This window comes from Electrona antarctica, assembly GCF_951216825.1.
Source record: "Electrona antarctica genome assembly, chromosome: 6".
NCBI lineage: Eukaryota > Metazoa > Chordata > Actinopteri > Myctophiformes > Myctophidae > Electrona > Electrona antarctica.
In genome coordinates, this window is record NC_136811.1 from 18,228,703 (window position 1) to 18,256,693 (window position 27,991).

At 42.1% G+C, this 27,991-nt stretch overlaps 1 protein-coding gene across 4 annotated transcripts; it reads left to right on the forward strand.

Moving 5' to 3' along the window:
* The first annotated feature begins 30 nt into the window (after window positions 1-30).
* Window positions 31-27,991, forward strand: LOC306924246 (uncharacterized protein). Of its 4 annotated transcripts, XM_079502685.1 has the most exons (13): window positions 922-948; window positions 1,492-1,550; window positions 1,634-3,577; window positions 4,710-4,809; window positions 5,100-5,177; window positions 5,362-5,463; window positions 6,240-6,374; window positions 6,746-6,878; window positions 7,232-7,346; window positions 11,094-11,386; window positions 26,291-26,371; window positions 26,637-26,767; window positions 27,329-27,991. In XM_079502685.1, exons 3-12 carry the CDS (start codon window positions 1,647-1,649, stop codon window positions 26,726-26,728), a joined length of 3,060 nt encoding a protein of 1,019 aa, XP_079358811.1. In that variant the 5' UTR covers window positions 922-948; window positions 1,492-1,550; window positions 1,634-1,646; the 3' UTR covers window positions 26,729-26,767; window positions 27,329-27,991. The 4 variants fall into 4 exon arrangements, with proteins under 4 accessions (XP_079358808.1, XP_079358809.1, XP_079358810.1 ...); XM_079502682.1 differs by having other exon boundaries at window positions 31-948; window positions 1,492-3,577; XM_079502683.1 differs by lacking the exon at window positions 26,637-26,767 and having other exon boundaries at window positions 31-948; window positions 1,492-3,577.

The following is a 27,991-nucleotide window of genomic DNA, read 5'->3' on the forward strand; positions in this document are numbered from 1 at the left end:
ACCCCATTCGACTGGTATCATACCATTGAATGGGGCCAGTATGGCCGTTATCATACCATCTTATGGGCCCAGTATGGCCATACTGGCATACTCACTGTTTCAGTATGTCATTATCAGCGATTGTCATTATCACTGATGTCCTGACGGAGGCGCGCTGTGTCTGGTGGCCTTGAGCTACGATATACCTTTTAAAATGAAATGTTGCAAAGGCCACCAGACCCGACTCAGCGCCGTCCGAGTTACGTCCCGATAGGCAGAGAATAGTATATATTAGTAGCCCCTAGTTTCCATGCACCGACAATAGTTGGAAATGACACGTCCACCAGGGGAAAACCTTGACCAGGCTATGGTGAGTATGCCAGTATGGCCATACTGGCCCCATAAGATGATATGATAACAGGACATACTGGGCCCATAAGATGGTATGATAACGGTCGAATCGGTTACCTCCTTCTTGGAAACTGTTTTCAGCTAAACTTGGGGATTGGAAAAAACCCTCATGCCAGCCAGCAGAGATGACTGTCAAGGTGTGATTAGAAAGGTGTGCTTTCTAATCACACCAAGCACAAGTCTGAGTGGACACTGGACAGGTCACTAACTCCTTGAACACTTGGTGTTTTTTGTTTTTTTTTAACTCAGTTTATCATAATTCATGCATGAAAGGGTAAATAAATTGGGTCTCTCAATCAAGGCCACACAGACAGGGAATGGGGTGAACAGAATGAGGGCAAGAACATACTCTGGGAGAGCACACTGCATTCTTTTCTCACTGAATATTCTATCACACCTTTGTTTATTGTTTTTGTATTTCCCTCCACCTGCAGGGGTGATTTAGAAGTTGAAGAACTTGAATTAATGTACGTCCATCCCTCCTCTTAAAAAATTGCTCTCTCTAAACTTCTGCCAGTATGTGCCTTTCAGCATTAGCCCTGGTGTCTGCTTTACTTGGTGAGTGTTGTTTTGTTTTATTTTATATTAATTGAATTTAATTGAATTGTTTTCACAAGACATTGTTTTTAAGGTAAGGGTTCCCAGAATGGCTTTTTGTTTTGTTTTTTAAACTTATTTACTGTTGCCTATTTTTTATCTAAAAGCAACCTACAACAATTAATTAATCAAAGTTAATCAATAACCACCAGTAATGTGTGACATTACAAATATGTTGGATTTAATGTATATTGGCTGGGACACAATTTTGGCTACTGCTACCTACATTACTAATTAGTGTTTTTTGTTTGACTTCGCTTCATTGGTAGGCCTACAATTACGGTAGTGTCACATCAGGTGAAATATGTTTGTGTTTGTTTGGCAGGTGGTGTTATATTTGTCAAACTCCATTTGACATCTACTATTAACAGAATGCGTGTGTGTGTGTGTGTGTGTGTGTGTGTGTGTGTGTGTGTGTGTGTGTGTGTGTGTGTGTGTGTGTGTGTGTGTGTGTGTGCGTGCGTGTCAGTAAAAATAGAAAATAATATTTTTTTCTTTTTTCAGGTTCTATCTCCTGCACTCAATTTGAGGCTGATCTGAACATGGGTGGAGTCATAGGGCAGGTGAGGTTGGACTCCACCTCCCAGATGGCCACTGTGAATGTGTCTGGTGCTGGAACCTGTGCTTCTCTCAATTTGTCCTTTAGTGAATTTCCAGTCATGTATGGCCATTTTGATGAGCCTTGTTCTGAAGCTAATGTCGGATCGAGCATCTTCACCTTCACCACTGATTCTGCATCAAGTTCCACTGTCAATGTGTCCAGCCTGTTTAAGTGGAGGTCAAACTTGGATGACCTCTCACTGACCGTGGAAACCTGTAATGGTGCTAAAGCCTGTGCGGTTGTAGGTAGCGGTCGCACATTCCTGACGCTTCAGGCCAGATTTGTCCAGTCCATCGCTGGTAATGTTTACATCAGGCTAAATACAGGTGCGACCCATGTCAGGGTCCTGGCAGATCTGGCTACCATTGGTCAAGTCGATGCCACCCAGACTAGCATCACTCTCTTGGGCTCGGTGAGCTCTGCTGCTAATTGTGACGTGCTCCTTGGAAGCCTAAACCCCTTGGCGTTGACCCATTTGGGTGTCCTGAAAGTCGGAACCCCTCTGCAACATCTGAAATCCCGTTTAGACCTGGCTTCTTTCAATACCAACACTGTCTTCCTTCTCTACCAAACGGGATCAAGGTACAGGTGTGCTCAGATCTATGAAGTACAGACAAAGGAGGTGAGAGCAGTGATTGATATGAGAGGGATCAAAGGTTATTTAGACTTCCGACAGGCTTCACCATTCGACGTGACAGAGCTGAGCGTCAACTTGACTAACTTGCAGGGCAGAGTAGCGCAATACCATGTCCACAAGTTCCCCATGCCTTCAAAGAGTTCGCCGCCTCAAAACCGATGTGTTAACGACCACCTTGGCGATGGCTGGAATCCATTTGGATTAAACAGAAAGTGTTCGACATACCCCAAGGTGCCCGGGTCGACGCATGATAGGTATGAAATTGGCGACCTCAGTGCTAAACACATGTTACTGAACGGCACAAATGAGACGGACGTTGTCTTTAGAGACTTCCACCTCCCGCTTTTTGGGCGGAACAGCATAGTGGGCCGATCGGTGGTAATCCGCAAGCCCGATGGTTCCAGGTTTGCGTGTGCCGGTGTCGATTACCCTGGGGAGGTAATAGTAGCAAGGGCCAGGTTCCAGAGCCCGGTGGTCGGTGACGTTCAGTTCATCCAGCTGAAGAACAACCCTTTCTCTGACGTGTCCGTCTTTGTGGATCTGCATTACGGCAGGCCAGACGCGAGTGCCACCAAAAACCACCCGTGGCATATTCACAAGTTTCCCATCAGCTCAGAGAGAGACGATGATGAGGGACACTGTGGCACCACAGATAATCACTGGAACCCCTTCGACATTGACCCAAAAGACAGCAGCTACGATCTGCACTGTGGTCCATCCAACCCGCTGAGCTGCGACGGGGGCGACCTCGCCAAAAAACACGGCACCATCAGCCTGGATGCCAGAATCAGCGGAGGGGAGGGAAAACACTTCTTCACCGATACCAGTTCCTTTTTGCCCGGACCGGACTCTATGATTGGCCGATCGATGAACATCCACCATGGACCGGACATGGACAGGATAGCTTGTGCCAATGTCACCCTGGTCCGTCTTCCTGCGGCAAGCACAGGCACATGGTCGGGCCATGGGCCCGGCAAGGGACAGATGCAGTTCTCCAAGCCTTTCCCTCAGGGCCCTACGGTCATAAACGTGTCCATGGCGCACCTACATTTCACGGCAGGGACCTACTATATTCACACGCTGCCGATCGCGAGTGGCACTGAACGACCCTGTCCCGATGCAGACACCATGGCTCTCTTCAACCCATTTCACAGTGACGCGTCAGACTCTCCTCCTGCCCCCGGGACCGGTACTGTAGACGAGTATGAGATGGGAGACCTCGCTGGGAAGTTTGGGCGGATGACGGGCCTGGATGAAATGCATGCTCTGTTCGTGGACAGCAACCTGCCGCTGACTGGGCCTAACAGTGTCGTCGGGAGATTGCTGGTGATTCAACACATCGATGGAAGCAGGTTAGATCAGTGGTTCTCAAACTGTTTAGAACATTTTAGAACCTTTACAGTATGTCATATACAGTACGTAAATATGTAAATCTCACAAGGAAAACTTGAGAGAATATCCGTTTCCATTAGGCTCGATTGAAAATACTGTTATAGTTGGCGTTTAACCACTTGAACCAGGGGGAACTTTCACCAAAAAGTAGACATACTGTAGATCTGCTATTTTTGGCAAAGAGACTTGGTGAAGATGGAAAAAGAGCTCACCATGTACAGAGCAACTCGGGTCAAGTTGTATAGAGGGTCTGAAGTGGTTAAAGTGTAAGACCACTTTAGTAGAGGTTTGGGTTGTGTAGATAGATACCTTGCCATGATGTAAATCCAAATGTGGACAATATATCAAAGATAATGGCTCCAGTGATTAAAAAAAATATAATTCAAAATATGCTCCTCATTGACTTACATTGTACGTACGTACGTACGTACGCTGAAACAGCTCTTTTTGTACGTAAACAAACGCAAGCAAAGTTGAATCAGACCAATATAGAACATAACAAAACATAACAAAACTAATACTGTTTTATTTTTTAATAAAAATGTTAACTTCCTGTTGATTTTGAAGATCTGGGTCCACTACATCATGGCAACGTAACGTAACTACACAACCCAAACCTCTACCAAAGTGGTCTTACCCTTTAAACTGAAGTGATATTGATGAATTATGTGTGTGCGTGTGTGCCATTTGCACAACTGCACTCATATCATGCAAATAGCATGCGATGTATGCAGCACCTGAAGTTTAATCCCTATATCAGGGGTCTTCAACAGGTGGTCCGGGACCCCTAGGGGGTCCTCAATTACTACAGGGGGGTGGGGGGGTGCCAAGGCTTTGATTTTAACCACTTGAAACTTGCATCCCTATTCTGAGCAGAACCGTAGCAAAACATAGCAGATCTACAAGCTCATATGAAGCGTTGTGAGTTTGTAGATCAACCATTTCGGAAAAGTGGTTTGCCGTGGAGGATAGAAGCTATCTAGGAAATCTATGTTGAAAACCTTTCAAGACCCCTGCCCTATATATGTCTTTCAGTAGTGTATCTCTCCATTATTGCATTATTGAGTGAATGTTGCAGTAAAATGTTTGCAGTATGCAGTGTTCGCGCATCGCAGCTACCAATGCAGCAGATGGACACTGGGCGTTTGCCAAGGCTGAGTTCCATGGTTCGGTGTCTGGGGCGGTGAAACTGGTAAGAACAACAAACCATCAAGTTATATCTTCATTCATTCTTCCTGCAGGGGGACTGCAGTCCCGGGAAAATATCCCTGATCAGTAGTGGACACTGGACAGTAACCAAGCACATTATGTTAGGTAGCCATGTAATAAGCAGGATATTATCTGGCTAGGATTTAGTTTAATCACTTGCCTCGGTGGTTAAACTCCCTGTCGGTGAATTATATCCCGACAATGACCACCTAGCCAAATATTATTACATAATGTATACAATAGGGGTGGTTGTATTTTCATTGTGGATTGCAGTCTCAGCAGACGTTTCCTGATGGGAGCAGCAGTGACGTCACACTGGAAGTGGACCTCCGCTCATCAGTCAGAGAAGCCGTAAGAGAGCACACACACACACACACACACACACACACACACACACACACACACACACACACACACACACACACACACACACACACACACACACACACACACACACACACACACACACACACACACACACACACACACACAATGTGCTCCACAGTAAACTCTGAAGTCTGTTTGACATCATCAGATTGCCTCAGCTTCCTGGTCCATCATGGAGAGTGGCATCAGCAACAGCAGCCGGTGCAACACTGTGGGAGGAGCCTATAATCCTTTCAATATGATGTCTGTGGTAAGGACAGCTTTCACAAATGTATTTCCTCTGAATGAACCTGCTCTAATTCAGTAGTTTTCAACCTTTTTCATATCAAAGTCCACCATTTATTCGGCATTTGAGCCACGGACCACCATTTAATGAGATTTAGCCCCTCAGGCCAAAAACTTTCTGTTCTCGTTGGATAATATTTTGTCCACAATTACATGCTGTATTGATGTGGTCCCATTTGGAGAGATAACCAGGCAAACGTTGAACAAAATAACAATTCTTCTACATTCTCAAATTGAGTAGACTACTTGTAAAAGTAATGCAGCTGTTTAGCAATAATTTAACGCTTGAGAGCGTAATTTTCTTTACACTATCAAGAGTTAAAGATCTATAAGGGTCTATTTGGTTACCAACTCCATCATTTCACTGGGGACTCACCTGGAACCCTAAGGAGTCAAGGACCACTGGTGGCCGGACCACTGGTTGAGAACCACTGATAGAAGTCGCTAGCTGTGCTCCCGGGTAACGGAGTAATGTTTTCTATTGAAATTCCCTGAAATGGATCAAACTATTTAAAGAATGTTCATAATGCACGTAAGTCATAATTTTCCATCTCTACAGCATTGGTTCTCAAAGTGAGGTTTGGGGACCCGCCAGGGGTCACTGAGGGGGTTTGAGCTGGTCCCCAGCAAAATTAGTTGACAAACTTGACATCCCCATCAAATTCAGTTTCTTACTTACTCTTACTTACTCATCCCATGGCCTTCTGGGCCGTAGGGGTGTCATGGTGGATGCTTGGGCAGTCTGGGATCTCCAGCGCTCTCGGTCTTCAGCTGAGCAGTCCATTCCTTGATGTTATCCATCCAGGACTTTCTCTGCCTGCCTCTTCTCCGTTTCCCCTCCACCGTCCCCTGTATAGGATGGTCTTTGCCAGCGAGGTATGCCTTGTGACATGACCATACCAGGCCAGTTTGCGACGCTTTACTGTTGAGAGTAGGGGCTCCAGTTCTCCAGCATGGGTGGTGACTATCTGTCTAACATAGTCGTTTGTCCGGTGTTCTTTATATGATATGTGTAGCATCCTTATGTAGCACAAATTCAGTTTAACCACTTGTTAATTTGCTATTTTCAAAAACAAAATCTCACAAAAATGTTAAGCATTTTGAATATTTTTGAAACATATTAACACAAATCTTGTGTGCGGGGACCCTGTTACAAAATTGATGGGGGTCCCGCGACCAAATACATATCGGTTCCTTGACATGAAAACGTTTGAGAACATTCTGTGCACTCTATTCTGCTTCCTAAGAGCTCCAGCTGTTCGCGGGACACCCCGATGGCATGCATGGTGGGGGACCTGACCAGCAGACAGGGCCACGTCAGCCTGACAGAGAGACAAGTGCACAACGACCCCAACATCATGCTGACTGGGGACTTCACAGGTACAACACTGTTCACTCCCCAAGCTTGGCATGGAGGGCTAAAGCCCAATTTGTGCTCTGTCAACATGTTGTAAGCTTATGAACACCATATCATATGTATGATAAAGTATATTTATTAAGGGTCAACCATATAAACTGGCTTGTGGGTTTTGGGCCAAAGTAATCTCTCATTGGATTGGATTATTTCAATTTTAACATGTAAAAGAAACATAATAATTTGAGTTTTCTACGTGCTTTGTGGTTTTCTCAAAGAACTTCAAAACAACTTGTTTAATGCTATCAAATTCAATTTAAATACATGGGATCTAGATTGATGTATCTTGTTGTGATTTAATAGGTGTCGTTGTGTTTAGTTATGCACAGGGCTGTGCTTCTGAAACATGGGGAAACTATCTTGGCATGTGCTGATATCCTGCCAGAATCCCCTTCAGCGACACAGATTTTCCCTATGGTTGCATCCTTCAACAGGTTAGTACAAACATAACATGGACATCAGAATGCAAGCACAACTCAGTCACAAGTATTAGTCTGCTTAGCGCCAGCGGGTGTGCACGGCTCAAAATGAATTAAAAAAAACGCAGAATACCAATACCACGGAATTGTCCTTTTTATTCATAATCACGGGCATGTGTGCTGGCCCGTGTGTGCATGAAGGCCTCGTGTGTGTGTGTAGCCATTCTGTCTGATTAAAAAGGTCTTTGTCATTTTGCTTTAAAATACAAAATGAGGGGCGCTCGGGCGGTGCCTCCCCATTACCGCGGAGGTTGTGTGTTCGAATCCACTACGGTTGATCTGGTTTTGTTGAGCGTCTATATGAACACAACTGTCTTGAACTCATTCACTTCCAAGGATGACTTTGACGACTTTTTGGGGTTTTTAGTTTTTGCACTAGATGGCCCTCTCCCGTTCGCTTCCTCATTGTGTCTCCAAGAGAAACGGGCGCAGCTCGTCTCCTTTCCTCCATGGGCCATTTTGGATAATGGTGTAGAAGTTTTAAATGGAACGATCAACTGCCTTCTAGAGAAAAGAGGAGATCCGGGCACACTTGATGTCAAAAGGAGGAAATATTTTATTAAACCGACATGTTTCGACCTGTTACGGTCTTCATCAGGGCTAACAACACACAGAGCAACAAACTCATTAAATAGGGCTGGAACCAGGTGGGGACCAGTCCAGTAATTACAATTAACCACTTAGAAAATAATCACGTGGTTCAGCTCATTACATCGTTATTACAATAGGAACAATCAGGCAATCATTAAGTAGAAAAAAAGGAAAAAGAAACAAGTGAAAAAAAGGAACCAACACAAGAAAAAGTACACTTAAAGCTATATACATACATTAGGAGGCTACACCATTAAAAACAAATATAGATGCAAAAATAATCTATAGGATATAAAATGTATACCGGAGGACACAGACAATAGTAAATTAAGCACAGGTCAATAAAGAGCCCAAATTAACCTATAAGAAACACATGAAGTCTATGTCCTCATTCAGGCCAGGCGGGGTAATTGCATCCAGGGTGTGAATCCAGAAAGTTTCTCTCTGGTTCAGTCTCCTGATGCGATCACCCCCCCTGGTGAGAGGTTTTATGTATTCAATACCAGTGATTCTCAACAAAGTGTCATTATTGTCATGACAGTGACTAAAATGTCTGGCTATAGGGTAATTAGAATTATTAATACGAATGGCATATTTATGCTCAGCCAGGCGGTCTCTTAGGCGGCGCTTGGTTCTGCCTATATAAAACACATCAGGACAAGGACATGTGAGACGATAGACCACATGTGTGGTACTACAATTAATGAAATCATTGATTTTATATATCTTCTGTGTTTTGAGGTCTGAAAAGGTTTTTGCCTGAAGTACATTAGAACAATGAGGACAATTCATACATTTAAAGGTCCCTATGGGTTTGTGAAGCCAAGATGTCTTATTATCAGGAGGAAGATAACTGTGAACCAATTTGTCCCTTATTGTGGGAGCTCTCCTAAAAGAAAAGATGGGAGGTTCAGGAAACACACTGCGGAGGGATGGGTCACTTTCTATAATAGCCCAGTTAGATCTGATGATATTTTGTATACGTGAGGCCGCAGTGCTGTATTGGGAGACAAAAAAGGGGCGGGGTTGACTATGGTTAGTGCGCTTCCTTTTTACCAGAAGCTCAGGACGGTTTATTTCAAGTGCCTTATTACGTGCACACGAAATATTGGTGGGTTTATAGCCCCTCTCCCTAAAGCGGTTGCCCATATCTGCTGCCTTAGTATCAAAATCGCTGTCACAAATACGGCGCAATCTTTGAAATTGGCCAAAAGGGATATTTTTAATTAGGTGTGGCGGGTGGAATGAATCCGCTCTTAACAGTGTGTTCCTTGAAATCTCCTTCCTATAAATCGTTGTGTGAAGGTTCCCCAAGTCATCTTTGTAGATGGTCAAATCAAGGAAATTAATGGTCTGCTGCGAGTATTCAATAGTGAGTCTGATGTTTTCATTCAAAGAATTTAAATAAGTATGGAATTGTAGGAGTTGTGTCTCAGACCCACTAAACACCAGCAGCAAATCATCAATGTAACGACCGTACCAAGTAATATATTGAAACCAAGGATTAATAGGATTTAGCACAAACATCTCCTCCCAATGGCCCAGGTAAAGACAAGCATAGTTAGGAGAGAAGCAGGAACCCATCGGTACACCGATAATTTGTTTGTACACTTCATCAGTAAACAAGAAAACATTATTATGAATAATCCATTCAGTTAACATAAGGATAAACTCAGTAGGAGGTGAAGTCTCTCTGTCGGAGAGAAAATGTTTCAAAGCATGTAAACCTTCCTTGTGATCGATGTTAGTGTACAGTGACTCCACATCCATGGTGACTAGAAGTTGTGACTTACAATTACCCAGGCTAGCAATTTTATTCAACACATCGGTTGTGTCCTCAATAAATGAAGGAAGCTTCTTATTAAAAGGCTTAATATAAAAGTCAATAAATTTAGAAGCAGGTTCACTCAAAGTACCGTTGCCTGATATAATCGGGCGGCCAGGAGGATTATCAAACGGTTGTTTGTGAATTTTAGGAAGTAAATAAAAAGAAGCGGTCATAGGACACTCAACCGAGAGGTATTTAAATTCTTGTTCAGAGATCCAATTGGACTCCCTGGCGTTAGTTAAGAGAGCCCGGAATTCTGACATCATGTTGCCTAGGGGGTTGTTAGGAAGTTTAATGTAATGTTTAGAATTCAACTGTCGTTTCGCCTCAATGATATATTGCTCTTTGGACAGAACAACAACAGCGCCACCCTTGTCCGCGGGTCGAACAATGATATACTCATTCTTAGATAGTTCATTAAGAGCTAAGCGCTCCTTGTGTGTCAAATTGTTTTTGGGTTTAATACCCGAGTCATATGTGTCACCAAACAGATTGTCAATGTCATGATCAACTTTCCTGGTGAATGCAATGAGAGAGGGATTAGAAACCAAGGGAGTGAACCGGGATTTAGGTTTAAATATAGACGAGGGGACAGGTGGCAATTCAGTGTCTGTCTGGGTTGTGCAAGAATCAGAGCTCGAAACCGGACTTGTAACAGAGGTCGGGTTCGGGAAACGGTGGGTATGTTCAGATTGGTGGTGATGCCATGTCTTTAGATGTAAGTTCCGATAAAAGCGGAATAGATCTATCCTGGTATCAAACAAAGTTGTATTATACGTGGGGGAAAAAGACATACCTTTCGCTAGCACACTCAATTGATCACTGCTTAGGCTAACACCAGATAGATTAACTACCGATAGTGTTTCCTCGGCTGGCTGCGTAGAGTTGTTTGTCGTATCGCCGTCCGTAGGGATGGGCGCTGCGGCTGGGCCTGGGCGCCGCCTCCTCCGACCCCTGCGTGTGCGTCGGTGTCTGGGATGGCTGTCGAGGTTGTGCTCAGGGACAGGGTAGGCCACCCTGGGTCTAAAAAATTGCCACGGTCGGTAAGCAGATTGGAAACTGGCTCCTCTTCATCTCCACTACTGGCGATGTTGAAAGAGACGCTCCTGTCTGACCCGGCCCTGGAACGGTGTTGTTGATTCTTATTATGGTGCGGCGTGCGTGGGGTCCGTGGTGGCTGCACCCACTTGTAGACCCGGTCCAGTTGGTAGTCCTTCAACTGCCTTCGTTTAAGCTTTGTGATAGCGATCAAAAGTCACAAGGTTATCCGTTTCCTTTTCCAGATTTGACTTCCGTTCGAGGGTTGCACGTGTCCTTGGGATGCACATATCAAGAGTCAGCATCCTACCTGAGTCCCCTCATCCTGTATCCGGTGGCCTGTGTCCCCTACCTGAGTCCCCTCATCCTGTATCCGGTGGCCTGTGTCCCCTACCTGAGTCCCCTCATCCTGTATCCGGTGGCCTGTGTCCCCTACCTGAGTCCCCTCATCCTGTATCCGGTGGCCTGTGTCCCCTACCTGAGTCCCCTCATCCTGTATCCGGTGGCCTGTGCCAGCAAGTTAACTATTTCATATCAGGTAGGGCTGACTGCTGTTCCACATACTGTACACAGCATTGACAAAAAAATCCATGTCCTTTTCAATTAAATCCAGGGATGTATAAGGACTCAAGCAAGGAGGCCCCTGGGTGAATTATCTTTAAGCCAAGGGCTCCCTAATCTACGCTACCTAGAACGGGCGGCCGGGTGGGTATGCAAACACAATACTCAAGTTGTAAGAAAGGCATAGTGGGTCCAGAAATCAGCTGTTAATATCCCCTGAAATCACATGATATATAATATCATGCAAAAAAATCGAAACCAGCCATATAGCAGGGGCACTGAACTGGGCTAAAAATGGCCATAGCCACTTTTCCAAAAGTGATGACATCATCACATCTGTGATGACGACTATGGCCGTTCTTAGCCCAAGGAGTGTCTTTCGTGCAAAACAAATGCTTGCAATGGATTTCGAATCATAAAAACCTCCTAGTTTGACCCGTCACATACTACTTAAAGAAGAATGACAATTTGTAATTGAATTGTACCCCAACTGTCAGCAGCTGTCACATATTCTTAGGAATTCTGAATTTCAATCTTTGTAGGATGTGTTACTACTAGACACCTTTACAAACACATTGGTGAAGACATTTATTAGTAAGAAATGTATTCCCAAATTGGACATTGTAACTGATAATATTCGCTGACTACCAGTGGATCTCAAAGTGTGGTCCAGACTCCAGGAACCCTCATGGTTCCTTAAAGGGGGTTCCAAATGGCTCCTTACAGGTGTGTAACTCAAAGTGTACAAATGGAAACAATTTGGTTCCATTTGTACACTCATGGATGGTTGTGGGAGAACCACTTTGCTATACTAAATGGAACAGAGCAGCCAGAAACATTGGTTTAATTGGAAGTAAGGAATTTCTTCTTTCTCCAACATGGCTGCTGTGCATAGAACTGCATTGAGCCTGCATCGGGGTGACGCATACCCCACTGCATAGAACTGCATTGAGCCTGCATCGGGGTGAACATTGAGCCTGCATCGGGGTGACGCATACCCCACTGTGCATAGAACTGCATTGAGCCTGCATCGGGGTGACTCATACCCCACTTTAGAACTGCATTGAGCCTGCATCGGGGTGAACATTGAGCCTGCATCGGGGTGACGCATACCCCACTTTAGAACTGCATTGAGCCTGCATCGGGGTGAACATTGAGCCTGCATCGGGGTGACGCATACCCCACTTTAGAACTGCATTGAGCCTGCATCGGGGTGACGCATACCCCACTTGGCAGGCTTATACTGTACGGTAACCAGCATACTGAAAGCCAACGATAACAAGTGGCATGAAAAGGAAGGAACATTCAGTCCTCTTGATCTGGACACAATCACCAGGAAACAGGTGAACCTTGTGAATTATAACCAGGAAATGATATAAATAGCACGCAGAGGGCGATCCATAACAAATCCGGGATTTTTCGCGGTTCTGCCTTCAGCCTGCTTACTGCATAGCCTACATGCTGAGACATTTTTACCATTGATGATTGACAATTAATGTAGGCTATTCAATTAACAGTACAGCTGTTTACATCCGACTGTCACGTTACCTAATCCCTTCCGTATTCCCATGAACACAGTGCGTGGTTGTCATGACAGTGCAGAGTTTTAAGTAACGGTGTGAGCAGCATAACAGGAAGCAGCTGTTTTAGGACCCACCACATGAGTAGCAGATCTGCAAGCTCACAACGCACAACAGTGCAACGTGATATGAGCCTTGTGGATTAGTTGTTTTTGTTTGGTAGCATCACCGGAGAGGATGTAACAAGAGTGCTGCTGTTATCATCGTACATTTTAATTTTGTCTTCCTTAAAAGTGTCTTCATCATGAAACAGAGTACGTCTCTCAGCTAAGGGGTCCTTTTTGTAAAAGATATTTTTGGGGCTTTTTCTGCCTTTGATAGGTTGAAAGGAAATGTGGAGAGAGATGGGGGGGGGGGGGTGGAGAGAGATGGGGGGGGGAGACATGCGGCAAAGGCCGTCGGGATCAGGAGTCGGCTCAGCAACCATCCGGGCCCAGCTAAGGGGAACTTGCCAAGATTGTTGAACTTGAAAATGCAACATTGTCAGACCTGATACATTTGACCTTCCCAAAAGGGGCTTTGCCTGCAATTAATTTGTCAATAATGTCAAGTCTATCATTTGGAAATTACAACTTGTGAAAGTAAAACTTAAAATGTCAGGTCTTATATTTCCTCAAAATGGATATATAGCTTTAGGAATGAAATTATTTAATTATTTGAGAAATTATTACAGTATACTGTAATTTGTTTCCTCACTGGGTTTAATAACTGTGTAACAATCGCCCTCTTCACAGCAAGGCAAATTATTAACTAAGGAATAAATAAGCGGGACCGTAGGGTTTTCTCTTAACACTTTATATAGGGATACTCAAAAGTTGTAATTGACGAAGTCACAGGTAAACAGTACACATCACAATGACGTCTCTCCCTATGTCTTTCCCTACTAAATAAAATAAACAAGAAAACAAACTCAAACCAACAGTCTATGATTACATTCAAACCCCCCTCCCACCCCAAACCAGTCCCAAAGTCAGCGGACCTCCAACCTTCAATGAATGAGAACTGCATGTAGTTGACCTTGGTGTCTAGTGAGAAAGTAGATAGTAGTATTTCTCTCTGTCGAAAGTTTACAGCTAACAGGGAAAGAATGTTATCTTCAGGTTGCCATAGCAACGCCAGCCTCTGTGCTTTCCCGGTTTAGGGCCCTCCATGACGGAACCAAGGGAGCTGTCACAATACCAGTCTCATCATCCATGTGCTGGTCCAATGAGCGCTTGACAACCAGTACCAGTGTGGCCTAGTGCGGAAATTAACTGTCTATTCAGCCAATTAATGTGTATCAACAACTGACGTAATCTACAGTATTAATGCCTGGCAAATGTCCGTGTCCGGCAGAGAGAGAACCCTGTGCAGTTTGTCGCACAGGGTGAGAGTTTTTGTAATTTGGCTGTATGTGGGTGTCTGTTCGAATACGAGACATCTCACCCCGGTGAGTTGTCTTCACTTTTTGACATGTCGGGGTGAGATGTCCGGGGTGAGATGTCCGGTCAGCTCACCCCGGAAAGTGAAGACATCTCACCCCGGAAAGTAAAGACATCTCACCGGGGTGAGATGTCTTTACTTTCCGGGGTGAGATGTCTTCACTTTCTGACATTGCGGGGTGAGTTGTCTGTACTTTCCGTGGCACCCATTACAGTAGGCATAATTCAATTTCGGATCTAACTATCGGTTCCTACAGACGTGCGCAGTCACGGCTAATTATTTATTTATTTAACAGTAAAATCCGGTGAAACACTTGTAAGGAGTAGACACTGCCACCAGACGGCTGTACAAAGTTGCTAATTAGGTCACATTCTCACCTAATACTTCTGTAGCCTCAAATGCGTATGGGCGGAGAATTTGGATTCTTGCATATTTAATTTGATGCGGTTTGCCTTCACACTGGCTGTGTCAGGGAAAGCAAGGAAACGTAGCAGGGAATTGTATCAATGTGTTCAGAAGCCGATGTTAAAAAATAGACTTTTCACGTAAAGTGAGAGTAACGGATGCAGTGTGTCGTCGGAGACTTACTGTGTGTGTGTGTGTGTGTGTGTGTGTGTGTGTGTGTGTGTGTGTGTGTGTGTGTGCGCGCCACTGTTCTTTTTTTTGGGCACATGAACGAGGCACAGCGGAGACGGGAGCGCAAAATGATCCGAAGTTTACAATAGATAGCCTACTCCCAGAGTCCCATTGATGATCCGATCACAATTATTATGCATATTCCATGTTAGCTATACAGTTTATAGATCATGCTGAGCTAAACATGTGTTTTAATTTTGAAGTATTTATATTTAAACAAGATGAAGAAAGTCTCCACTCGGATCCCCACACAGTGACAGACAGACACATTAGACACGCATTAGGATTCGAATGAGCCTTCACACCTGCCAAACGAAGCGAACTTTCGGACAATGATCTTGCTATTGCTAGTTACATTAGCATGTGAGAAAAGTGACAGCCATCTGGACTCTTCTGGAGTAACCATTTCTTCAGAAGTTTGCACACACACACACACACACACACACACACACACACACACACACACACACACACACACACACACACACACACACACACACACACACACACACACACACACACACACACACACACACACACACGAGTGACAATGTCGCTAATGATTGCATATTGTAAAATAAATGTCTTTGCAAAATAGCCCTAAAATAATGTGCTGAATACTGTATAATATCACAGTATAACATTTGGCATATAGGCTGCGTGCTATAGTGGAATTGTGGATGCATTGCTTGATCTATACCAAATACTGAGTTAATTATTTCTAAGTATCTCTAGTCTAGACAGGAACATATATATATATATATATATATATATTAGATTTGTTTTTGGCTTTTTATACAAGTGAAGGTAGACAGGAACAACCCTGCCTCCCAAGCTAAACATGACTGGAAAGAGGGAGAGAGAGAGAAGGGGAGAGACACGCAGCAAAGGTCGTCATGAACGGGACTCGAACCCGTGACACGCAGTCAGGCCAGAGCCATATTATGTGTGGCATGCGCCTGGACCGCTAGGCCAGCGGGCGCCCGACAGGAACACATATATTAATGATTGCACACTGGATAGCTAAACAAACTCAATTTATTCGGTCTAACCATAACAAGCATAGTTCTAGTAAGTAGAGAGTGATCGAGAGGTTTTTTTCCACATACACAAAGTCCAGAATTTAAAATGTACTTCAGTAAAAGCACAACAATATTGGTAAAGGCTTAGGAGTAGTACATGTCTAATATTTGAAAATGAGATCACATTGATGTATCAATCCAGATTGTGTACAACAGCAACATACAAAGTAAACTGTATCTATATAATATACTGTATACATGGGAGTTCCTTGAAAGCCATTTCTTCATCTCTTGAGTCGAAGACAGCCACCGAGACCTCAGCTCCTGCATCAAATAAAGTATTATGCAATTATGGGCCTCTGACCAATCATGAGACAATATGGTAAACAATAAGGTTTTTCATTTTTGCAAAAATGTTGAAAAATAGCAAATGTACAAGCTCGGAAGCCAGAGCACTGGTGTATGTACAAGCGTGCCATCAGGACGAACAATGATGTCGAGGGGTGGCATAACCGCCTAAATCGGAAAGCACAGCGAGCAAACTTGCCGATTTATTTGCTCGTTGATTTGCTGCACAAGGAAGCTACCTTGATCGACTTCCAGCTGCGTATGGTGTCAGAGAACAAGCTACGCCGCTACCAGCGAAAGCAGACCAAGGCTACACAGGGCAATCTGGCCCAGTTGTGGAAGGACTTGGAAAGGAACGATCTGACCATCATGGACATGCTAACTCTCGCTTCTGAAGTGAATGCCCCAGTGTGGAGATGAGCACACTGCACTGAACAACTTTTGACCAAAATGGGACAGCACACTGCACACAGCACAACTTTTTTCTTTCTTTTTGTAGATATGACAACTTTTTAGTGCACAACTTTTGACCAAAATGGGACAGCACACTCCCCTACACACAGCACAACTTTTTTCTTTCTTTTTGTAGATATGACAACTTTAGTGTTTTTGTAGCAAACTGATGTTTTTTTTTTATGACAACTTTTTAATATATTTTTTAGTTTAAATTTTTTCTATACTTAACTTTTTTCTATATTTTTTTGTACAAACTGATGTTTTTCTAAACTTTTGATGTTTACCTAAACTTTTTAGTGTTTTTGTAGCAAACTGATGTTTTTTTTATTTTTTATGACAACTTTTTACTATATTTTTTAGTTTACATTTTTTCTATACTTAACTTTTTTCTATATTTTTTTGTACAAACTGATGTTTTTCTAAACTTTGGATGTTTACCTTTTTTTTATATTTTTTGTACAAACTGCTGTTACATTACATTTGACCGTACATTTGACTCTTGTGTTATATTCTTGTGAAATATTCAGTAAAGTATAGCTCAAAGAATACGAGACATCTCACCCCGGTGAGTTGTCCTGACAACTCACCCCTAAACGTGAAGACATCTCACCCCGAAAGTGGCCAAAAGTGAAGACATCTCACCCCGGAAAGTGAAGACATCTCACCCCTAAAAAAGCAGGGGTGAGATGTCTTCACGTTTAGGGGTGAGTTGTCTGGACAACTCACCAAAAGTGGCTTTAGGGGTGAGTTGTCTTGTTACCGTCTGTTCTGTCTCTCTGATCTGAAAATGAATCGACATTAATCATATTCTGCTCGGACTGGACAATCCTTCTTCCTGGTGGTCTCATCTTTTTATTGGGTACTTAAGGTATTTTTCTAAAAGAGTATTTCCTGCTCAGATTAACATTTGGATGTTGATCTTTCTGCTTAAAGTAATCCTGTTAAAGCTAATTGTTAACTTGGTCATCTAAAAGATTTGGTAACCATTTTTGACCATTGTCAGAGGCTCTCTGCCTAGTGTTGTGGTGCTGAGTATTTATCAGTACTTTTGGATTACTTTCTTGAAAGTATTTTTATAGTTTTAGCTCTGTGCAGCTCAGTAATTCAGTTATACAGTCCTTTTTATCATTGGTGAATCATTAATTGTCCCTTCTGCATTTTATATGCAACAAATTGGCCTTCCCTTATCTGTTATCTACATTATTTATGTATCAGTCTCTCCCTATGTCTTTCCCTACTAAATAAAATAAACAAGAAAACAAACTCAAACCAACAGTCTATGATTACATTCAAACCCCCCTCCCACCCCAAACCAGTCCCAAAGTCAGCGGAACGCAACCGCGCTTGGTATTAAACAAACAACAAAGACCGCGTCCGTCCTCCTCTTCCAACGAGGCGCGCGCACGTGAGAGTCTAGAACAGTAGTTTAATCCAACGCAATTAATGAGCGAAACGCGTGGGGTACCCCTTAGTATTTACAATCCTCCAAGAACACTTTGGAATGATCTCACCGGTCACAGCAGCTCTGTTAGCCTCCAACCGCCGGCAGATATAGATTCCAACGTCGACCCCCGACGGCAGCAACAAGCGCGATGCTTCACCCGACGGGCACGACTGTTCTCCAATTGTTACGGCTGCAGATAAATGCGTTTAAGCTTTCCTAACGGTTCAAACGCTATCTGGCGCCTGGAGCTCCTCTTCTCCTCCGTGTAGGCCTACACCCTGTTTGTTTGGGAGATCCCTCCCGTGTGTCACTTCCTACCTTAGTAAACTTGGGTGGTGGCATCAATCACTGACACCTGCCAATCACCCTTGTACCAGCCCCGTTACCTTTAATGGTAACACTTGCAGATACGGTTCATGAACTAATGATTAACTAATGATTAACTAATACATTAGTTAAGCATTAGTTAATCATTAGTTCATCACAATTCATCATGAATCATGATGAATTCATCATGATTCATGATGATGATGATTCTGATGATTCATCATGAATCGTCATTAGTTAACCACGATTTGTAGATGATTTATAGATCTAATTTTTCCGCCCAAATCTATGCCCAGGATGAGTGCTCATAGGCGGGTAGGTCTCTCAGTCTCTCTGGAGGTCATTCCTGGTTGTACCCATGGGTCATTTTACTCAATTCTTTGCCCACGATGGTTGCTCAAAGGTTGGTAGGGGTCTGTCCGGAGCTCTCCCTGGTGCTTTATGGATCATTTTTGGACCCCCCCCATTTTGCCCAAATCTATACCCAGGATGAGTGCTCATAGACGGGTAGGGTTAGTGAGCAGACTCGGTCTCTCTGGAGGTAATTTTTCTCAATTCTATGCCCACGATGAGTGCTCAAAGGTGGGTAGGGGTCCCTGGTGTTTTATGGATCATTTTTGGACTCACCCATTTTGCCCAAATCTATACCCAGGATGAGTGCTCATAGACGGGTAGGGTTAGTGAGCAGACTCGGTCTCTCTGGAGGTAATTTTTCTCAATTATATGCCCACGATGAGTGCTCAAAGGTGGGTAGGGGTCCCTGGTGTTTTATGGATCATTTTTGGACTCACCCATTTTGCCCAAATCTATACCCAGGATGAGTGCTCATAGACGGGTAGGGTTAGTGAGCAGACTCGGTCTCTCTGGAGGTAATCTTTCTCAATTCTATGCCCACGATGAGTGCTCAAAGGTGGGTAGGGGTCCCTGGTGTTTTATGGATCATTTTTGGACTCACCCATTTTGCCCAAATCTATACCCAGGATGAGTGCTCATAGACGGGTAGGGTTAGTGAGCAGACTCGGTCTCTTTGGAGGTCGTTTTTCCTCAATTCTATGCCCACGATGAGTGCTCAAAGGTGGGTAGGTCTCCCTTGTAGAGGTCTCCCTTGTAGTTTATGGGTAACTTCTGGACATTATAATCATGAACTACCAATACATTTTACTTACTTACTAGAGAGTTGCACTCTATTAATGATTAACTATCATTAGTTAATAGTTAGTTAATTGATATTTGCACCCCAAAGTAAAGTGGCAACATCATCATCATGAACTACCATTACATTGCACTTACTTACTAGAGAGTTGGACTCTATTAATGATTAACTATCATTAGTTAATAGTTAGTTAATTGATATTTGCACCCCAAAGTAAAGTGGCAACATTTTCATCATGAACTACCATTACATTGTACTTACTTACTAGAGATTTGGAATCTATTAATGATTAACTATCATTAGTTAATTGATATTTGCACCCCAAAGTAAAGTGACAACATTTTCATCATGAACTAGCTGTAGTTAACAGTTAGTTAATGGTTATTTGCACCCCAAAGTAAAGTGACAACATTTTCATCATGAACTAATCATGAACTCATGATTAACTAATCATGAATTCATCATGAACTGGATATATGGACACAAAGTCACATCAATATAAATAATAGTGAATGCAAAACAATACAATACTAACAATACATTACAATCTGAATCCAAATGTACAATTACAAGCCACCTTCAATATTGCCAATTTTTGCCATTTTTTTATTTACAGTAACCCCCCCACACCCACACACACACTCTCTCCCCCCACACAGAAACTAAAAACTAAAATAAAAACACTTAACACAAACAAAAATATACCACAAAATAAATAAAGTATTATACAAAATACAAATGTAAAATACAAAAGAACAACAAAACAAAAGCAAGGAAGTAGGCAGAGGACACAGGCCGAGGGGCAGGCCGACACCAGCCAACTGGGCCAACAGCGGGTGAGCTAGATACAGCCCTGGCGCAAACGCCAATGGACTGGCATCCACACATCTGGCCCACCTGCTGCCCGCCAAGGCAAGGCCTTTAACAAAGCCAACAACAGTGCTTATCCAAATCAGCAGCACAATTTTTCCTCTCAACTATAAAACTAAAGTACTTGTTAAGATCATTGCTTATCCAATATGGTTTGACACAACTATGAAACAAAATGACCTGGCTCTTATAAATATAACACAGTCAACAATGAATAGTAATTGTTACATGGCCACTTATTACCAAATAGACATAGAAAAATGACTACAACAGTAATATGAAAAATAACAAACAAAAAGAAAAGCCGGAAAAAATATGAAAACCCTTAGTTCCCAAAGTTTGTTTTTGTTCTCGTTGGGGCTCTTTTATCTGAACTGTGACAGTGTTCGATTGGTCTTTGTCCTACCACACAAACCATGGATCTCGCCACCCAGTATGCACTGGGAATCTATCTGGGGAATCGTTGGGTATGGAGACAGTGGAGCCTCACATGCACCTTGGCTCCTCGATGGATGGGAAGGGAAGCGCTGTCCTCTTCTCCATGTGAGATGCTCCAAGGGATGGGGATGGGATCTAAAAAACCTGACCTATGATAGATCACACAAGATCCAAAACCCCATGAATTAGCATAAATGAACACCTTTTTAACTTGCATTAATTAGCTTAATCATGTTCTTTTTATAGTAATCATGTATTTAAAATACATTGAAAACCATTCAAAATAATTCAAAACACTTATTTTCTTTTACAATGTTTAATATTCAATGAACTGTTCCTTTTCCACAAAAATAAAAATAGTATGAAATGCTCCTTTAAGTATCACAATGTAATGAGTTAAATTGCATAAAGTGCACATTCAAAAGGTTTACAGGGTGTTCTGTGCAGTAACTAGGGGGTATTTATGACGCAAATGTGCTTAGTATGTACCCTTAAAATGTACCTTCAGTCACTATAACCCACAATTCTCATGTACATGCATATTGTATTACTTCAGTAACAAACTGTCTTTCAAAGTTAAACTTAAATACTTAAATGTAACAATAAATCATTGGCAGGATGTATTGTGGCTAAACACCATTTAAGATAACCATCTTTGTTCTACATTGTCTCACTCACCACTTCATGAATGCTGAGACTGCAATGTCACCTGGCTGCTCAGTGATTTGCAACACTCTCACACTGCTCTGCAAAGTTCAAAATGACACAATACACAAATCAGGAGTTGCCTAACAACATTAAGAATGTGAATGATTTGAATTGGAAGATTATGTTTTAGTCTTACCAGGCAGATTGCAAAAGATTGTCTCTCTGTGTTTGTTTACAACAGCACATGAAGAACCAGCCATGTGTTCAATTGAACAGGAAAAGGACGTTTTCCTGCTTAAATACTAACAGGAAGTAGAATCACTGGTAGGCTGGACACAAATGCTTACAGGCTCACTGATTGGCCACTGGCAATCACAGAGCCAGGTAATTTTAATCCTTTAATACCTGTTAGACACCCTGTTTGTTTTGCATTTTTTCTCTTTCATGTAAATAGCTTGTTTTGTATTTTAAACAGACTTGTGGAGCAACATTTTAGAACTTAAATGTGTGTTATTTCAAAAGCATTTTAGATCGTTTTTAACACTTGTAAATTGGCTGCCTGCTTTCAAGCCTGGGTAGGCTGAATTAAAAAATAGTTAATAGGATACATACGTTCATTTCAGTGATTTTTTTTTACAGTGAATGAATGCATTTAAGTTATATACAATATATCTAAAATGTTGCTCTACAAGTCTGATTAAAATGCCAAGAAGCTATATACATGAAAGGGAAAACAAACAAACAAACAAACAAGATGTCTAACACGTTTTTGCAAAGGGTTAAAATTACCTGGCTCTGTGATTGCTAACCTAAGTGGCCAATCAGTGAGCCTGTAAGCGTTTATGTCCAGCCTACCAGTGATTCCACTTCCTGTCAGTATTTAAGCAGGAAAACTCCCCTTTCCTGTTCAATTGAACACATGGCTGGTTCTTCATGTGCTGTTGTAAACACACACAGAGGAACAATCTTTGCAATCCACTTGGTAAGACTAAAAAATAATCTTCCAATTCAAATCATCCACATTCTTAATGTTGTTAGACAACTCCTGATTTGTATATTGTGTCATTTTGAACTTTGCAGAGCAGTGTGAGAGCGAGTATTGCAAATCACTGAGCAGTCAGTAGTACAGGTGACATTGCAGTCTGAGCCCATTCATTCATTGATCAGTGGTGAGTGAGACAATGTAGAACAAAGATGGTTATCTTAAATGGTGTTTTACATTTTGAAACACTTATGCCTGTACATGAGTATTTTGGGTTATGGTGATTGAATGTACATTTTTAGTGCATCTCTCACCTGATGCTAGCCAGGGAGAGATACTAAGCACATTTGAGTCATGAATACCTCAGTTACTGCACAAAACACCCTGTAAAGCGATTGAATGTGCACTTTATGCAATTTAACTCATTGCATTGTGATACTTAAAGGAGCATTTCATAGTATTTTTGTGGAAAAGGAACAGTTCATTGAATATAGTGAATATTTGAAACATTGTAAAAGAAAATAAGTACTTTGAATTATTTTGAATGGTTTTCAATGTATTTGATTACCATTCATTACTTAATGATTACTATAAAAAGAAAATGATTAAGCTAATTAATGCAAGTTAAAAAGGTGTTAATTTTTACTAATTCATGGGGATTTAAAAACATTTTACACTGTGTGAATAACATGCTATTGGATCTTGTCCGATCTACCATAGGTCAGTTTTTTTTTTAGATTGGGTGATCCCCATCTTTATCCCCTGGAGCACATGGAGAAGAGGACAGCGCTTCCCTTCCCATCCACTGAGGAGCCCAGGTCCATGTGAGGCTCCACATTCTCCATACCCAACAATTCCCCAGATAAATTCCCAGTGCATATTGGATGGCAAGCTAACGGATCCAAGTCTGGACACTGATGGTGCAACATTGATTCCCCTCCCTCACGGTTTGTGTGGTAGGAAAAAGACCAATCGAACAATGTCACAATTCAGATGAAAGAGCCCCAATGACAACGGAACTAAGGGTTTTCATATTTTTGCCGGCTTTTCTTTTTGTTTGTTATTTTTCATATTACTGCTGTCTATTTGGTAATAAGTGGCCATTTAACACTTTGTTATTGATATACATCACATTTTGTTTTTAGTTTTCTGTGTGGGGGGAGGGTGTGGCTGTAAATAAAAAATGGCAATATTGAAGGTGGCTTGTAATTGTAATTTTGGATTCAGATTGTATTGTATTGTTAGTATTGCATTTCACTATTATTTATATTGATGTGACTTTGTGTCCAAATTTCCAGTTCATGATTACTTCATGATTAGTTAATCAAGAGTTCATGATTAGTTCATGATGAAAATGTTGTCACTTTACTTTGGGGTACAAATATCCATTAACTAACTATTAACTACAGCTAGTTCATGATGAAAATGTTGTCACTTTACTTTGGGGTACAAATATCCATTAACTAACTATTAACTACAGCTAGTTCATGATGAAAATGTTGTCACTTTACTTTGGGGTACAAATATCCATTAACTAACTATTAACTACGCTAGTTCATGATGAAAATGTTGTCACTTTACTTTGGGGTGCAAATATCCATTAACTACAGCTAGTTCATGATTAGTTCATGATGAAAATGTTGTCACTTTACTTTGGGGTACAAATAACCTTAACTACAACTAGTTCATGATTAGTTAATGATGAAAATGTTGTCACTTTACTTTGGGGTGCAAATATCCATTAACTACAGCTAGTTCATGATGAAAATGTTGTCACTTTACTTTGGGGTGCAAATATCCATTAACTAACTATTAACTACAGCTAGTTCATGATGAAAATGTTGTCACTTTACTTTGGGGTGCAAATATCCATTAACTACAGCTAGTTCATGATGAAAATGTTGTCACTTTACTTTGAGGTACAAATAACCTTAACTACAGCTAGTTCATGATTAGTTAATGATGAAAATGTTGTCACTTTACTTTGGGGTACAAATATCCATTAACTAACTATTAACTACAGCTAGTTCATGATGAAAATGTTGTCACTTTACTTTGGGGTGCAAATATCCATTAACTAACTATTAACTACAGCTAGTTCATGATGAAAATGTTGTCACTTTACTTTGGGGTGCAAATATCCATTAACTACAGCTAGTTCATGATTAGTTAATGATGAAAATGTTGTCACTTTACTTTGGGGTACAAATATCCATTAACTAACTATTAACTACAGCTAGTTCATGATGAAAATGTTGTCACTTTACTTTGGGGTGCAAATATCCATTAACTAACTATTAACTACAGCTAGTTCATGATGATGATAATGTCCAGAAATGACCCATAAACTACCAGGGAGAGCTCCGGAGAGACCCCTACCCACATTTGAGCACTCATCGTGGGCATAGAATTGAGAAAAATACCTCCAGAGAGACAGAGTCTGCTCACTAACCGCTACCCACCTATGAGCACTCATCCTGGGTATAGATTTGGGCAAAATGGGGGAGTCCAAAAATGATCCATAAAGCACCAGGGAGAGCTCCGGACAGACCCCTACCCACCTTTGAGCACTCATCGTGAGCATAGAATTGAGAAAAATTACCTCCAGAGAGACCGAGTCTGCTCACTAACCCTACCCGTCTATGAGCACTCATCCTGGGTATAGATTTGGGCAAAATGGGGGAGTCCAAAAATGATCCATAAAACACCAGGTGGTTTAGGTGGGTAGGGGTACCCACCTTTGAGCACTCATCCTGGGTATAGATTTGGGCAAAATGGGGGAGTCCAAAAATGATCCATAAAGCACCATGCAGGGAGAGCTTCGGACAGACCCCTACCCACTTTTGAGCACTCATCGTGGGCATAGAATTGAGAAAAATTACCTCCAGAGAGGCCGAGTCTGCTCACTAACCCTACTCGTCTATGAGCACTCATCCTGGGTATAGATTTGGGCAAAATGGGTGAGTCCAAAAATGATCCATAAAACACCAGGGACCCCTACCCACCTCTGAGCACTCATTGTGGGCATAGAATTGAGAAAAAATACCCTTGGGGACAACCAGGAAGGACCTCCAGAGAGACCGTCTGCTGACTAAACCTACCCGCCTTTGAGCACTCATCGTGGGCATAGATTTGGGAGAAAAAATCTGATCTATAAATGAAATCATGAATGCCATGAATCATGATTAACTAACTACAGTTAATTCATGATGAAGTCATCATTAATTCATGATGAAATAATGATTAACTAATGCTTAACTAATGTATTAGTTAATCATGAGTTAATCATTATTTCATGACCCTTATCTGCAAGTGTTACCCCTTTAATATATGTATAGGAAAGATTAAGACTCTCACAACCCACATGTTACATAGCTCTTTTTGAAAATAATTAACATGTACAGAAAATAAAGCAGAACAACATTAATAATGTGCTTTTGTCACAACTGCACAGATTGCAATTTATTTAGCAGGTGCCTGTAATAGCCTGTAGGGACAGCTATAATCTGAAGTATAATTGTTTGGGATTATTCATGTTTTGTGCGCTTTCTGTAGGGGATGTCAGCAAGGAAAAGCTGGACTCTGTCAAAACCAGTGAAAGGATGAGTGTGTTCCAGCATTCTGAAACGTGCACAAGTAAGTATGCACTGTTTTGTGAGTAACAGCCATTGCCAAACATAAAAAATACATCCACAGCGACAAGTAACTCTGAGAGTGTATAAATGGCTGTAGCTCTCTGAGAGCCTACACTAAAAAAGAAGAAAAAAGAAATACGTTTCCGGAATCGTTTCCAAATGTTCTGGAAACGATTCCCCTTCCTCGTTACACACCGCTATTCCGACGCACTGTCATTCCGACACGTTCATTCGCTAAATACTAACTCTGTCCCTAAACCCAACAGCACGTTTTAGCAGCGGGCGAACAGCGGCGACTCAGGACAATAAAAATCTCCTAGTGGGCGTCAACAAGATGGAAACAAATTGGCGGCCGTAAACCCATCAGTCATCACCCGTCAGTCATTCCGCGTGGAGGGTAAACAAAGCAACACATGAATTTGATTGGCTATCGCCGGACGATGTCGTTCAAAAAGATACAATATTTTCATGTTTTTGAATGACGTTCTTCCGCCCACTTTTCGACTATCGCCTCTTCGCCCGCTAATGCCAGTAATTGCCGGGTCCCATAGACAAATAACGCACTTCCGGAAGTATGCCATGAGGCTGTCGCCCGCTGTTAAAACGTACTGTAACCGCACACAGTGGTGGTGTCAGAATGCCACTCTGTTCCTCCCCCCCTTTCTCAATGTTGAATCCGGTTCCTCGGATTCCTCCGCAACCGGATCCCAATCCCAAACTTTAAGATTTGAGCCACCCCGAGCTACAGCCAATCAGATGGCAGATGTTTGAAACGTTTATTTTGTTTATTCATATTGTAACCGCAACAGAACATACAGAATACAGATGCATACAGTGCAAATCCAATGATGGAGTCAATGAATGATGTTTAACAATAGATATTGTAAAATAAATCAATACTGAACACATACATGTCCCATTTCATGTATTCAGACACTATTTTTCTTGTACTGTATAGGTGAAATATAGATGGTTTATAGAGAGACTTCAGAGACAACCGCCACACGGACCTGTACCGGTTGGCTGCTGCGCCTTAAGCGCCTGTGAGCTCGACTCTCCATGCAGGGACTCTTGGAGCTCACAGTGGACCACAACTCTACTATTAATGACGGTTATTTGTTATAAACAAGCTGGTAGAATATGCACATCACTTGTTGGAATGCTGGGTTTACTCACCGTAGGATCGTGAAAAAGAATAGAACCCCCACACTCGCATACTCCAATAAATGTTGTATTGTCTCGGCCAGGCCGGCCGGCATGCACACTCCCAGTAGGCCAAGGAAAAACCTTTGCCCCAAATTCTTCAAATCAACCTCATGGTGGCTCTATAGTAGGACCCTTCATGTTTTGGCCTTTAACTCTTGAACCGTACCATTCCTCACATATGACTGATGTTGAACTTGACCTTGATGGGGACCTCGTCAGTCGAATCAATTCAATTTAAATTTTCAATTTAATGGAGAGATGTGCGTGCGTGCTTGTTTGCCCCTTTTAACCTATTTGTATAATTGCTTTATTTTGTTAGCCTACAATGTTAAGTTCAACACTGTCTGCTGCACATAATATTGAGCATTGCAAACTTTGAACAATTAAACATTTCTGTACCCTCTTTTGTACATAA

Coding starts and splice junctions, on each gene's coding strand:
- LOC306924246 (XM_079502682.1), top strand. CDS start 909: ATGTGCCTTTCAGCATTAGCCCTGGTGTCTGCTTTACTTG. Junction 4,810..5,099: donor TGTCTGGGGCGGTGAAACTG/GTAAGAACAACA, acceptor TGTGGATTGCAG/TCTCAGCAGACGTTTCCTGA. Junction 5,464..6,239: donor CTTTCAATATGATGTCTGTG/GTAAGGACAGCT, acceptor ATGCTTGGGCAG/TCTGGGATCTCCAGCGCTCT.